We start from the raw sequence: 13,577 nt of genomic DNA, 5'->3' as shown, positions 1-13,577 counted from the left end.
TGACACATTAATTGTTACTATTGGATAGCTTTACTTTGAGCCTGTTTGGGAACTAAGTATTAATGTGATATGCTGCTACTCTGCAGTGTTTTGTGGTGAAGCTAATTAGCATTGTTAGTATACTGTATTATGGACACTGGCCCCTCATGTTCTGACAGGGCTTTACACTTGTTTTCATACTAGCATTTTTGTTTACCGTATACTGTCTGTTTCGTTCACATGGGGACTCTTTTATTTATGGTTTATTAGTTGTCATTTTATGCATTTCGTCAGTTTTTAGCATGTAATAAAATTGTATATGTTTTAGTTGTGTTATAGTTAGGTTTACGTGGATATTTCCCATTTGGTTTGTAATAATTTTATATTAGTGGTACTAGTTATTTAACTGGTTCTTTATGTACATTTTACTGTTTACAATGAGTGCAAGCTTTAGGGACTTTTAGTGACAACCTCTTGTCACTTATCAGTGTTCTCTCACATTTGATTGAGTTGCAGAATTTGAGTAGCTTCAACTATGAAGACATTCACTGATATCCAAAATGCAAAAGCAAAGATACTAGATACATTTATTTATTTATCTAACATGAGGATTCAGTATTTAGGAAATGTCAGGTGAACATAGGAAATGTACATTGTACATTTGTATGGCGCATTCATGTCCAGGAGGCGGCATACAGTGTTTTAGTCATTGAATCACTGTCCCCCTGTCTGAGAGCCAGTTCTAAGCTGTGATCTTCCAGGCACCTGTCCATTGTGAACTGGATGGAGACCAACAATTCATTCCATGGAGATCTGCATAAAGCTTTCTCTGGATAATGACTTTCATTCTGTAATTCCATGAGGCTGTATAAGAATTATCACATTAGACATGGTTTTGCAATAATCATTGTGGTAAAGGAATGAGTGGCTGCAGTGTATTAACTTCACATTAACTGAGTGGACATGTATGTACCTGTAAATTATAGGTGCCCCAGGCAGCCACGCCAGGTATTCCACAACCAGACATGCGGGTAGTGGCATAGGCATTGAAAGAATATGGTTTAAATCCAAGTGATTTAAAGAGCTTACACTCTAAGTCAGGGGTGAGCAAACTTTTTATGCCGAGCCCCCCTTTTTCTGTACATTTCTGTACATTCATAGTATGATTGATATAGTGGCAGCCTACCCTTTCACTTGTAGAGGATTGCAGCGAAGCAGGTTGTCAGCAGAGGAGAGCAGGAACCCAGCGCTATTGCAGGGCAGACACCGGAAGGAGGGGCGTTTGACATCACAGCACACGCGCATGTTCCTCCCCCGTACCTCCGAATCACGTGGCCGCCACCTGCACTATTCTGTTCGGCCGCCCACGCACATCTTCGGCTGCCCGCCCGCTCACATCTTCTTGGCCACCCGCGCACATCTTTTTCGCCTGCGCACCCAGGTTTTGCCGCACGCGTCCTGCCTAAATAATCTTGCACCCGGGCGCCTCCCTCCCAGTTTGTGCACCGCTGCATTTAATCACAACACCCACACACATAATCAGCACACATACTCAATCACCACACACACACACACTCAACCCCCCCCACACACACACTCAACCACACACACACATGCTCTCAACCCCACACACACACTCAACACCCCCACACACACACTCAACCACACACACACACACTCAACCCCCCACACACACTTAACCCCCCCCACACACACACTCAACCCCCCACGCACACACACTCAACCCCCCCCACACACACACACTCAACCCCACACACACACACACTCAACCCCCCCCCACACACACTCAACCCCCCACACAAACACACTCAACCCCCCCACACAGACACACACTCAACCCCCCCCCACAGACACACACACTCAACCCCCCCACACACACACACTCAACCCCACCCCACACACACACACACTCATCCGCCCCCACACACACACTCAACCCCACACACACCCCAACACACACAACCCCCCCCCCCCACACACACACACACTCAACCCCCCCCACACACACACACTCAACTCCCCCCCACACACACACACACACTCAACCCCACACACACACACTCAACCCCACACACACACTCAACCCCACACACACACAACCACACACACACTCAACCACACATACACACTCAACCACACATACACACTCAACCACACACACACACCTGGTGGGTGGGGGGAGGGAGTAACTAAGCCTGCTCAGGTCTCCCCATGTGCTGCTGAAAACGTGCGGCTAACAGACAGGAGGAGGAGGAGGGCTTGTCTGTTAGCAGGTAAGGCCCCGCAGCAAGGCCCGCCCCCTCTGCAAGACACAGCAGAGAAGCAGCCTCTGCACGGAGCTTCTGGCCGCCTGTGCACAGCTCTGCCCGCCCCCAGGTTTCCCCGCATACAGCCTGCGCCCCCCCCTAAATAATCTTGTGCCCCCCCAAGGGGGCGCGCCCTCCAGTTTGCGCACCGCTGGTCTAAGTGATATGTAGGCATGATTGCAGACACAGTAGAAGTTAAAGTGCATTATTAAAAGGGCAGTCAGGGAGGTCAAGGGCATCTGGAGTTCGTAGTAGAAGTGTAGAAAAATTTATAAAATGCTCCTATTAAGAGGTGAATTTTCAGCTGGGCTTTGAATATGGAAAGTGAATGTGTTTGACAAATATTGAGTGGAAGTGCGTTTCATACTGTAGGTAGGGAAAGATTAGTGAAAAAGGTTTAAGAGGGCTCTAAAGGTAATAGGTTCAAAGATGAGACAACCTTGGGCTTATCGTAAGAGGCGAGTAGGTTTTTAATAAAAGATCAGAGTTCAGATAAATGGCGGTGCCAAGGAGTGTAGAGCCTTTAACTGTGCTACACGATGTGTAATATGTAAGGCATAAGCTTATAGCTGGTCCATGTTAAAATGGATAAGGAGTAAAAGAGTTACACACTGTGCTCATTTGCATGTCATTACCCATAATCCCTGGCTACAGTGGAAGCACTGTTTGCTAAGCGATTATGGGAAAGACAGGGTTGCAGACCTGTCCTTTTCACCACTAGGCAGCCACTTACTGTACCAGCCTCCATAGTAACCTGGCCAGCTGTTGTTTTATTGCACCTTTTTTGGCGTTCACGAAGGTTATTTATGGAATGTTATTTCTCTTTGGACTCGGTCCATGTTTAGGACAGAAACTAAGGAGCTCTGGGTTTCAGGGTCATCTGGTGCAGGCTGCTGCACAAAGAGAGATCTGCATCTGTCTTTATGACCCTGTGCAAGTTCCTTTATCTCTTGGAGCTTCAGACACAACATTAAATTGGAAAGTGAATAGTGCCTACAAAAACAATGTTTACAAAGCTGCGTACACTGTGAGCTCTGTGTAAGAAAATAATATTATTTTTATTTTGGAAATATACTTGGATAGATTTCCTAAAATAAATAACCTATCTATGGTCATTAAGTGAATAAGTATGCCTGGCTAAACTATTGTGGAGGACAGAGATTGCCAAAAATGCTTCTAAAGTAATATTTCCCTTTCTTTTTAGCTTTGTTCCTCTGTAAACAACCATTTAAAAGTGTCCTTACACGGTATTGGTTACAACTTCTGATATGATCTCTAGAGAAAAATATCTGAGGTTCTATAACACAAGCCAATGGCTGCAGTAACATTTTGCTCCACATTTTTTAAATTATTGTCATAACTATTTGCAGTTTGATTTATTTTGTACTATGTTTGATCATACAAATCCAACATAAGCAGGTTTTCCGCTTTTAATATAAATCTGGGGAGTTGTCATCCTTCCCATCTGGTAGCGTATCCCAGACTGTCAGTTAGTGTACATAAATATTGTCCTGCAGGTACCTTCTGGGTTCATCTTACTTGAGCCACAGACCTTAAATCTACCCTCTTTATTAGTAGATATCCAGTTAAACCAGTCTCTTTTGGGTTCCTAACTTTGTTTTAAAAACATTATCATATTGCAGCAGCATGCCGATATGATCTGTACATGGTGATTTACCTTTTCCTTCTAATAATATGTATGTATATCTTTATTTATATAGCGCCCACAGCTGTACTTAGTGCTTTACAAGAGAGACAATTAAGGAATACAAGGAATTATTGTACAATAAGTACAACAAACACGATCAGACAATAGCAAAGGAAATCCCTGATCCGGAGAGTTTACAATCTAAGTGGTATGAGGGGAGACTTATAGAGACCGCAGGTGAGGGAATACGTGCAGTAGATGGCAGTGCTTGTCCATAATGGTTGGTAGGAGCAACTGTGGGTGTGGGGCAGTAGCCATGAGTCTAGACTAATGAAGCGCTTCATTTAAGAGGTGTTTTAAGGTTTGTCTTGTCTTTAAGGTGGGGAGAGAAGGTGCTTAGTGTATACTGAGTGTAAGGGAGTTCCAAAGGTAAAGGGCAGTGAGGGACAAGGTTTTAAGGCGCGAGAGAGCAATCGAGGTGTAAGGGGTAGAAATGAGAGAGTTATGGGTAAAACGCAGAAGGTGAGCAGGGGCATAGTGAGAGATCAAAGTTGATATATAGGGAGGAGCAGGTGAGTGGAGAGCTTTGAATGTAAGGAGAAAAATTTCGTGGGTAATCTGAAATTTGGTGGGAAGCCAGGAGAGGAATTTTTGGAGGAGATGATCAGAGACTGTTTTGGGACAAAGTGAAATTAGTCTAGCAGAATTTTGGATAGATTGCAAAGGAGAAAATTGTGAGGCAGGGAGGCAAAGGGTGGATGTAGTAAAATGCATAATTCATGGAAGAGACCAAAAATACAGTGCTTTAGCAGATGGAATATTTGAGATATGGTAACTTCAATGTTCTTTTATGGATTGCAAGGTTCAATGGTACTAAAACGGTCAGATGTTAGCATGTACAGTTGACAATTGTTGTTGGATAGTCGGTTGCAAGTTAGAATTAAAGTGTAGCCCAAGGGATATTTTTGTTGCTTAGGAACAATTAGCAATGTCTGTGTGCTTTATGATTGTGCATTACAGAATCAGCTTTAAGAAAAGAATGTTCCCTGGATACCATATTGATTTAGGAATTTAGTGACCCACAAGGTCTTCATCTGAACTGGAAGTTGCCATGTACCCCAAAATATTAATAGTATGTCCTAGTATATGGCCTTTAATATAGTCTAGTACTAGGGCCACTTGTTTTTAACTTGTCTATTAATGAACTTGTCTTAGACAAAGAGAGCAATGACTCCATCTTTGCTGGTATCACAAAATATGTGACATTTTTCTGCAGCACTTGAGAATTAATATAGATAGATGTAAGGTTATGCATTTGTGAAGCAATAATTAGCATGCTATCTACAAACTAAATGACAACATGAGGTCAGTCCAAAATGGAAAATGTTTTAGGAGGGCTTATAAACAGGCATAACAGTAGTGCTCAATGTCGGGAACTGGAAAAAGTGCGGATAAGAGCCAGCAAAATAATAGCAATGAGGAAAGATTGTAAACATTAGGATTGTTTACATTATTATATCAATGGTCAATGCAGGAAACGTTCAAGGGCATAGTACCACAAGGACAGTACTTAAAGGTAGTACTGCACATTCAAACAGTTTTTTTTTTTTTTAACAAGAATTGGCAAAAATAAAAAGGACAGTATAAATGACATGGGGTCATCCCTTTAGATAAGCGAAAATAAGATTTTGCCACCAGCAAAAGGGTTCTTAACAATAAGCACAGTGAAACTCTGAAATGTTCTACACATGTACACTGTGATGGCAGATACAGTAGATGTATTAAAGGAAAGGTTAGACATCTTTTAAGAAAGGAAAGGTAGGTACAGAGGGATATGCTGAATAAGTCAAAATTCAGGAAGGGTGTTAATTCCGCAAGACATTTGATTACCATTACTGAAATCAGGAAACAATTTTTTTCTCCCTATAAGACATACTGTAAGTAGCAATATTTCACTTTGGTTTTTGTGTGTGCCGTTATTTGGATCATTATAACTATAAATACAGGATGAGTATTTCGCTCAATTGGAATTTAACAAAGATTGAACTCAATTGACAGATGTCTTTTTGAACCTAATCTACCATGTTACTGTCTTACGGTGTAATCACTTCTTCTCTGTAGTAATTTAGATCACAGGATACAATCATGTAATAAAATAGCAATCAGCGTGTGTTTTTTATTTTTTTAATCTGTATTATATACTGTAGTTAATAATAATAAAATGCCATTCCTACTCTTACACAGGTTAAAAAATATTAGGTGTTCGTGAACCTACTGTTTGAACTGTGCACTATGTGATATGCTTTAAAATTCTGGCACTAAATTAAATACATATTTCAACCTCTTTCTTTTAGCAGGTCCAGCAACATGATTTGCTTGACCATATACCAGAAAGAGCTTAATTAATGATATGTGTATAAAAAAAATCAGATAATATGTAGGCATTTATTTGTTAAAATTTTTGTAATAAAAATGCAGTTAATGTCACCATCCATTATTCTCCGCTAGGTTTTAATCTGCCATTGGATATGTCTAAAAAGGATGCCGGATATTATTGCACATGCAAGATCATCACTGTAATATGTTTGTTATGCACGTTCTCTAAGATCTTAACACTTTTCTCTCTTTTTGTTCCTTTCACAGGAGAGTTACTAAATCAACCACGACCAGAAGGAGTAACTGAAATTATCTGCCCCAAAAATGGCAGCGAGAGAGTGAATGTTGCCCTTGTCTATCCCCCGACCCCTACAGTGGTGAGCCCCTGTTCTAAGTGATTTCTAAACACCCTGCTTGTCCACTGCAGTATTTGTGGATCAAAGAAAGAATCAGAACAAAGAAATAAAAAAAACTAAAAAAAAACAGACATGCAAATTATCCAGCAAAAAAACATAATACTTTGGAAAGCTGCAGAGTCACAACTCAGATTATTTGGGAGGCGGAAACACATGACTTCAAAGCTTTAAGGTAAAAGGAAACACTTTGCTTTTTTTAATCTCATTTATATTTTGGGCTATAGAGGAGATCATCTCACACTGTCCACTTTGATCTAATTCAGAATTTGTAGGTCATTAAATTATCTCTCAAAGGTACAAGTCCTCTCTGTGACCAAAATGAACCAATGGCAATGACATGTTTAATGCTTAAAACACCCCCCACCCCCGCTCCCACCACACACACAAACTTCTACATACAGAATACCCAGTGTCCAATGTTGACACCACCAAAATTATTAAAAGAGAACCTCCAGACGAGAGGGGGTTTGGGAGCCCCAGACGTGGTCAGATATTACCAGACGGCCCAGCTGAGGCAGGCAGTGGTCTGGAATAACCCCAGACCTCTAACTGCTGGTTGGCGATAGAGACCCACCACGCGGCCCCCACCCCCCTCCCGGTCTTACTATGGTCACAGACACACAAAGAAAGGAGGCCCCAGAGATTTGAGCTTGGGGCGATGAGATGCACGTGGTCTACTTGGACTGAAACTAAAGGGAAACATGGCCTAGCTTCATCCCCTTGACAACTCACCCCCAACTTCGGGAACCCGGACTTCCCACCCGGGTGCGCCCGTACCCAATTTGGTCAATTTCTGGACCTAAACATCAGAATGGTTGCGGATCTGCTGGAAGGTGATGAGGTACTGTCCTTCCAAGAGCTCAAAAATAAATTCTCCTCCCCAAACCTCCCCATTTTCAAATATCTACAGATAAGGCACTTCCTGCGAGCCCTATCCCCAAACCATAAATTCCCAGCGCGGACCAGATTCGAAACCCTTTGCCTAAAAGGGGAATATCAGAGAGGATTAATCTCCGAAATCTATAGAACATTAGAGGCCTCTCCCCCCCCCCCCCCCTTCGCATTCGTATATGCAAAAATGTCCTGTGAGTCTAGTATGTCTAGTTTTTGGTCGATTGTTAAAAAACAAAAAAGGGTGATATTATTGATGCTAACGGGAAGTGATAACATGTATGTTTGATTGCACCCAATAAAATCAAAGTTTAAAAAAAAAAATAAAATGGAGCGCCGACTTAAACATTCCAATTGATCTGGAAGACTGGGAGGATATCTGGGAAGCTGCCTCCAAAACATCAATTTGCTCTATCACCCAAAGAAAATATATATAAAATCCTATTCCAGTGATACCTAACCCCGAGTAGATTGAGCCAGATCTTCCCAGGCACAACAGACTTGTGCTGGAGAGGATGTGGTCAAAGGGGGGACATGCCCCATATTTGGTGGTCATGCCCGGAGATCCAGAGGTTCTGGTCCAGGATCCAGAGACTCTTGATTGAAACCCTAGGACTGGAGATCCCCCTGGACCCTCTGACGTACGTGCTGGGAAAACCAATTGAAGACCTCCCTGCCCCATTGGCCAGATTGACCTCGGCGATCTTAACGGCCGCAAGATGCTGTGTCGCGGCGGCCTGGAAATAAATAAAGGCCCCCTCCAGGAGAACAGTAATAAATAGAATAGACATGGTCATGAACATGGAGAGGCTAACAGCCATGCTGAAACAGAGAATGCACCATTTCTATAAAACCTGGGAACCCTGGCCAGGCTCAGGTGCTCCGTCACTATTACAAGCCCTGATCCAGCTATGACACCCCCTGGACTAAAGGGGCCGAGAGTCCCATCCAGCCCAGTCCCCATGTCGTTCCCAACTATCCACCCGTCCCCTGTCGTTCCCCATCTTTTTTCTACAAAAAAGGAAAAAAAGGTTTATTGAGTGTCTCAATGTACTTCGCAGTCATGTGCCTATGACCCAAAATCATCTACCAAGCTGTGACTGTTATTCTTACCTGTATGTACCTTGCAAGATACCAATAAAGGAAAAAACAAACAAACAAAAAAAAAGAGAACCTCCAGCATCTAGTACAGACCCCCTGTTGCCTTATGGACATTTACAGACCCCCATTAACCAATAGAGACCTCCCTGTACCCAAAGACCAATACAGACCACCACCTGCATGCCTACCTATCAGTGAGGACCAGCAACTTACAGTATATTTAGGGCAGTGGTAAAATAACACAGGAGAACATGTAGGAGAACTGCATTGAAGGTACTGTACAGCCACCAATCACTGCTCTGCTTTCTGAACTTGCACCCCATAATGCCGTACAGCTACATAAGGCATTGTGGGGCATCACTTCATATAGCAGATAATAAGATGCCAGGGACTTAAAAAAAAAAAAAAGTTAGGTGAAAGGGACTCAAAAAAGGTTCAGACTCTAATCAGTGCTCTGCTATGCAAGGCATTCTGGGGCATAACTTTACAAAGCAGACAATCAGGTGCGTGGAACTACATCCTGTTTGGGTTGTGCTGGTATCCTGGTACCCAGGATTTGTTAAGCCCTGTTTAAAAATATATTATGTAAGTTAGTCTGTAAATATGATAGGCTCAAGCTGACCTTTTACATGATACTGTATATACTGAGCAGCACTTTCCTCGGGCAAAGTTTGTCACTCACACCTCCCTCTTCAACTTCTGCTTGAGCATGACAGAGAGAAGGCTGGGCAGGGTGGATTCAATGCTTAGAGACATTCTTTTCACTTTTATATTTCCATTTTGTTTTCAACTATTTTAATTGAGCATTATATTTGGGTAGTGTACAGTGCATGCACTTTGTCATCATAAAAAAAAAAGAAAGACGTATAAGCATAATTATAGGCTAAAGCAGTACAATTCAGGGCATTATTGAAAACCCTGCTCTCTGATTGGTTAAAATTCCGGGCATTATCCACAGTAATGCCCTGAATTTCAGCAGCTTGCAAGATGTAGTTTTCAATCTGTTTATTTCCAGCCAATCAGCTTTCAGAACAGCTGAGACAGGGCAGGGGATTGGTTTGAATTAAGTAAAAGCGCTGAGACATGGCAGGGGATTGGTCAAAAAGTATCAGCCACGTTTTAACTCCTCCCCCTCCCGAGCTGACTGAGATTTTCTGAGCAGATTCAGTTGAATTGGGGGGGGGGGGGGGAGAGACTGCAAAGAAGTAAGTGTGTTGTGTATAGAGGTGTAGTGTTGTGTGTGTGAGGGGGGGTGTAGAGGGGGGGTGTAGAGGTGCTGTGTTGTGTGCAGAGCTGGGGGGGAGAGTGCAAAGTTTACTAAGTGGCTGCATTTTTTATTGTGGCTGCAGTGTGTGTGTGTTGTGCTGTTGTATGTGTAGCAGCAGTTTGTGTGAGTGTAGAGCTGATGTGTGTGTGTGTGTGTGTGTGTGTGTGTGTGTGTGTGTGTGTGTGTGTGTCAGTAGCAGTGTTTATGGGTGTAGCATGTGTGTGTAGCAGCAGAATGTGCGTGTAGAGCTGCTGTGTGTGTAGAGCTGCTGCTGTGTGTGTAGAGGTGCTGTGTAGTGAGTCTGGAGGAGGTGCTGTATTGTGTGTGTGTGTGTGTGTGTGTGTGTGTGTGTGTGTGTGTGTGTGTGTGTGTGTGTGTGTGTGTATGTGTGAGCTGCTGTGTGTGTGTGTGTGTGTGTGTGTACACAGAGGGGGCGGCAGTGTGTGGATATAGATAGCTGCAGTGTAAGAGTATATAGAGGTGGTTTCATGTATTTACCATTTTATTTGAATAAAAAAATCTATTTAACTATACAAAAGTGTCTATTATTTATGAACTAAGCCTACATTTAGCCTATAATAGTAATAATCCCCTCAGAATAGGGCATTACTGGCCAATAATGCCCGACTGGGTTAAAGTCCCTCGGCTTCGCCTCTGGCCTTCAACTTTTCCAGCCAGGGCATTATTGGCCAGTAATGCCCTGTTTTTCAGGGATTATTACTTAAATAAAACACATACATATAAACATACATTGCTTTATTGTCCTAGACGTTATAAAGTAGCAAGCAGAGATGCTATTTTTTTTTATAGTGCTTCAAAATCAAGTAATTTTTAATGTTGAGTTTTAGGGAATTGGTGCTTTAATGCTTACATAAATATTTATGTAACAGGTGTTCCCCACTGCCCCCCCCCCCCCCAAGGGAAGGGAGTTTTCACTGTTACCTGGTGTTGTTGTGCTGCCCACCTGCTAGGCTTACAGGATACTGAGGGTCCGCCGGTGATACTGGGGACGAACAGGGCAGGCTTCAGGGTTCTTATCAGTTCTTTACTTGGTGCAGTACCTCCATTCCCCGCAGGCCCCAGCAGAACTAGGTGCAGTCCCTGCAGGAAAACCCTCTTGTACTGCCCCTGATTAACTGCACTCTCCAGCAGGCGTATTAAACAGGAACAGCTCTTTATTCTTCAACAACTCAGCATACAACAGGTACACTTTTTCAAAGGGTCCCTGAACTCAACCCAAGGAGCTTGAGGCTCCAGAGGTCTATCCTTAGCCCCCTTATTCCTGGTGAATAAGGGGTGGTATCCCACTCCACTGCGGGAGGGGAAGGAAGGTAGCCAGAGCCCTGGCTCCACACTCCACACTCCCTACTCTCTGCATAGAACTCCATGAATTTGGATCTGCAGCCCCTTTTGTACCCAGGGGGAAGGTCTCTGGTCTGAGCCCCTGATAGGGCAGAACAGAGGCCCCAGCCCCCCCCCCCTGTCACTCAAGGGAGATGCTTACTGCAGTGGAACCCAGATTAACCTTAACACTTATGTGTTAGGCAGGTCAGATTAGTAGCCTAAAGGATACATGGATACACACTCCCCCTGGTGGAATTTCTCAGACTCGACTAAGAACCCAATTTATACACCATCCCTAAATTGGATAATATGGAACAATGCACAACAGTTGATGGCATAATATTTGATGACATAACAGTACATAGCATAACAGTTTTAACCAATGAGGTATGTCTGGGTCCCTCCCATAACATGGAGAACCGATACCCCCTTCAGTAGTAGTGTTTTGGGTCAGGTTTCTTTACCAACCTACCCTCTAGGTCAGAAATGGTAATAGTTAACAGAGTACACCCTCTTGGGACCCCGCACAGGAATATATTCTACCCGGTGCAGGTAGATATTTCTCCCTACCCTCCATACTCGCATTAGATAACAGATTTTCTCTTCGCTGAAGTATTTAGAGATACTACACCTGGAGGCTAGGTACTCTAGGACACCTTCCCGCAACTACTCCTCTCGGTTGGCCTCTATCTCTCTTATTATGGGCTCAGGGACCTAGGGGTAATCATACCCATGGGACTGACGGTACCTCTGCACTATCAATCTGTCAAGCCTGGCCGAGTTTGGTTAATTTACGGCCACATGCCTGGCTCGGTAGCACCCAAAATAGTGGTTCGTGAGAGGGCTGTTCTTGGTAGGTTAGAGTTAAACAAGTCTGTTATATCAACCCTAGTTTATTTTCCCTATCTCTTTTTCTGATGGTCTCTACCATTTCTTCCGCAGACAACTCTCCTTCCTCCCACCAATGATCCACAATGTCCCCGACAAACAGCAAGAACCGTGTCCGGTTCATATGATTGACATACCCTTGAAACATGGAGTCCACCACGACAATACCTTCCCCACTTTTGCGTTACACACAGACACATCAGATTCATAAGCTTCCCCAGAGAGTGTTCCTGACTTTTCTGACCTTTCTGACTCCTCCCTGCAGAAAGCCATGTACTCAGCCATCACTCCCCCAGCAGGATCACCATCAAACCCCCTGATTGTCTGGGCAAAGTCTGTGGAAGCCTTAGGCTCAGCAAGGTCTCTGAGTGTATCAGTCTCAGTATGTCTACCATGGCCTGTTAACGCCAGAATTTTGTACTTATTGGGGTCCGCAGAGGCCTTACGCCCTCAGCCCTTGGCACAATCGTAGTGCTGTTGTAAAGACAGGTCAGTCAGGGCCTTACTCACCGGAGCGGGAATAGCAATGTCCTCCTCCGCCTTGGCGGTCGCCTCCGCTATGACGATATCCGGTTGCACCGGAAGGGTGTTGATATCAGCGATGCGGAAAGAAGTACTGGCCGGTACCTCTCCGATGGATCCCTCCGCTGGAACCTGGGAAGGAAGCACATCCTCACCACTCCGTTGGTCCCTGACATCCACGTGGTTCTCCCGGCCGGGAGCAGGCACGTCTGATGCCACTTCTCGAGGAACCACCAAGGCCTTAGCGCTCCTTCGTTCTGGATGCACCGTCGCCTTTGATGACGTCATCATCACGGAACTCCGTACCCGTTCGCTCTTGGGGATGAGCGTCTCCATGGCAGCAGCACTTGGGTGACACTCTGGCCAGAGCATCACGATGGAGCGCCCCCCTTCACTGTCGTCCGATGTTGTATATGACATGCCCCCTGGGAAAGAGGACCGGGACACCTACCTATCGCTGGCGGCGGCTTGCATGTAGTGGACCCGCTCCTGCACCACCAAAGTGCCTCAGCCTCCTCCCGGGTGGTCACCTCACCAGGTAAGTCCTTTTTAGGATCTGGAACAGGAATGCACGGGTTCCTTGGAGCGTCCACTCCTGAAGCTGCTGTCCAGTTCGCCCGACTCTGTGGGTATGCCGCATCTTCCTTCTGGGCCCTCAGGGGTGGCGGCAACACATTGGGCTTTAGGTGGGGAGTACCACACCGCTAGCACCTGGATGTTAGGCTCACCTCTTTGCCCGGGAAATCACAGGGGGGCAGATGCAGTGCAGGAAACTCTCCCCTTTCACTTGCACTACCAGGAAGCCTCCTGGTAGTCGG

At 44.5% G+C, this 13,577-nt stretch overlaps 1 protein-coding gene across 1 annotated transcript in view; it reads left to right on the top strand.

Annotated features, from left to right (window-relative positions):
* The window catches only part of MFHAS1 (multifunctional ROCO family signaling regulator 1), a 108,581-nt gene extending 101,718 nt beyond the window's left edge, over positions 1-6,863 (top strand). The window contains exon 2 of the mRNA XM_075604271.1: positions 6,598-6,863. Coding sequence (XP_075460386.1) covers positions 6,598-6,728 — 131 coding nt within the window. The 3' untranslated portion in view covers positions 6,729-6,863. The remainder of the gene's footprint in view (positions 1-6,597) is intronic.
* The last annotated feature ends 6,714 nt before the right edge of the window (positions 6,864-13,577 follow it).

This window comes from Ascaphus truei, chromosome 1, assembly GCF_040206685.1.
Source record: "Ascaphus truei isolate aAscTru1 chromosome 1, aAscTru1.hap1, whole genome shotgun sequence".
NCBI lineage: Eukaryota > Metazoa > Chordata > Amphibia > Anura > Ascaphidae > Ascaphus > Ascaphus truei.
This window is presented reverse-complemented; position numbering and strand designations above follow the sequence as displayed.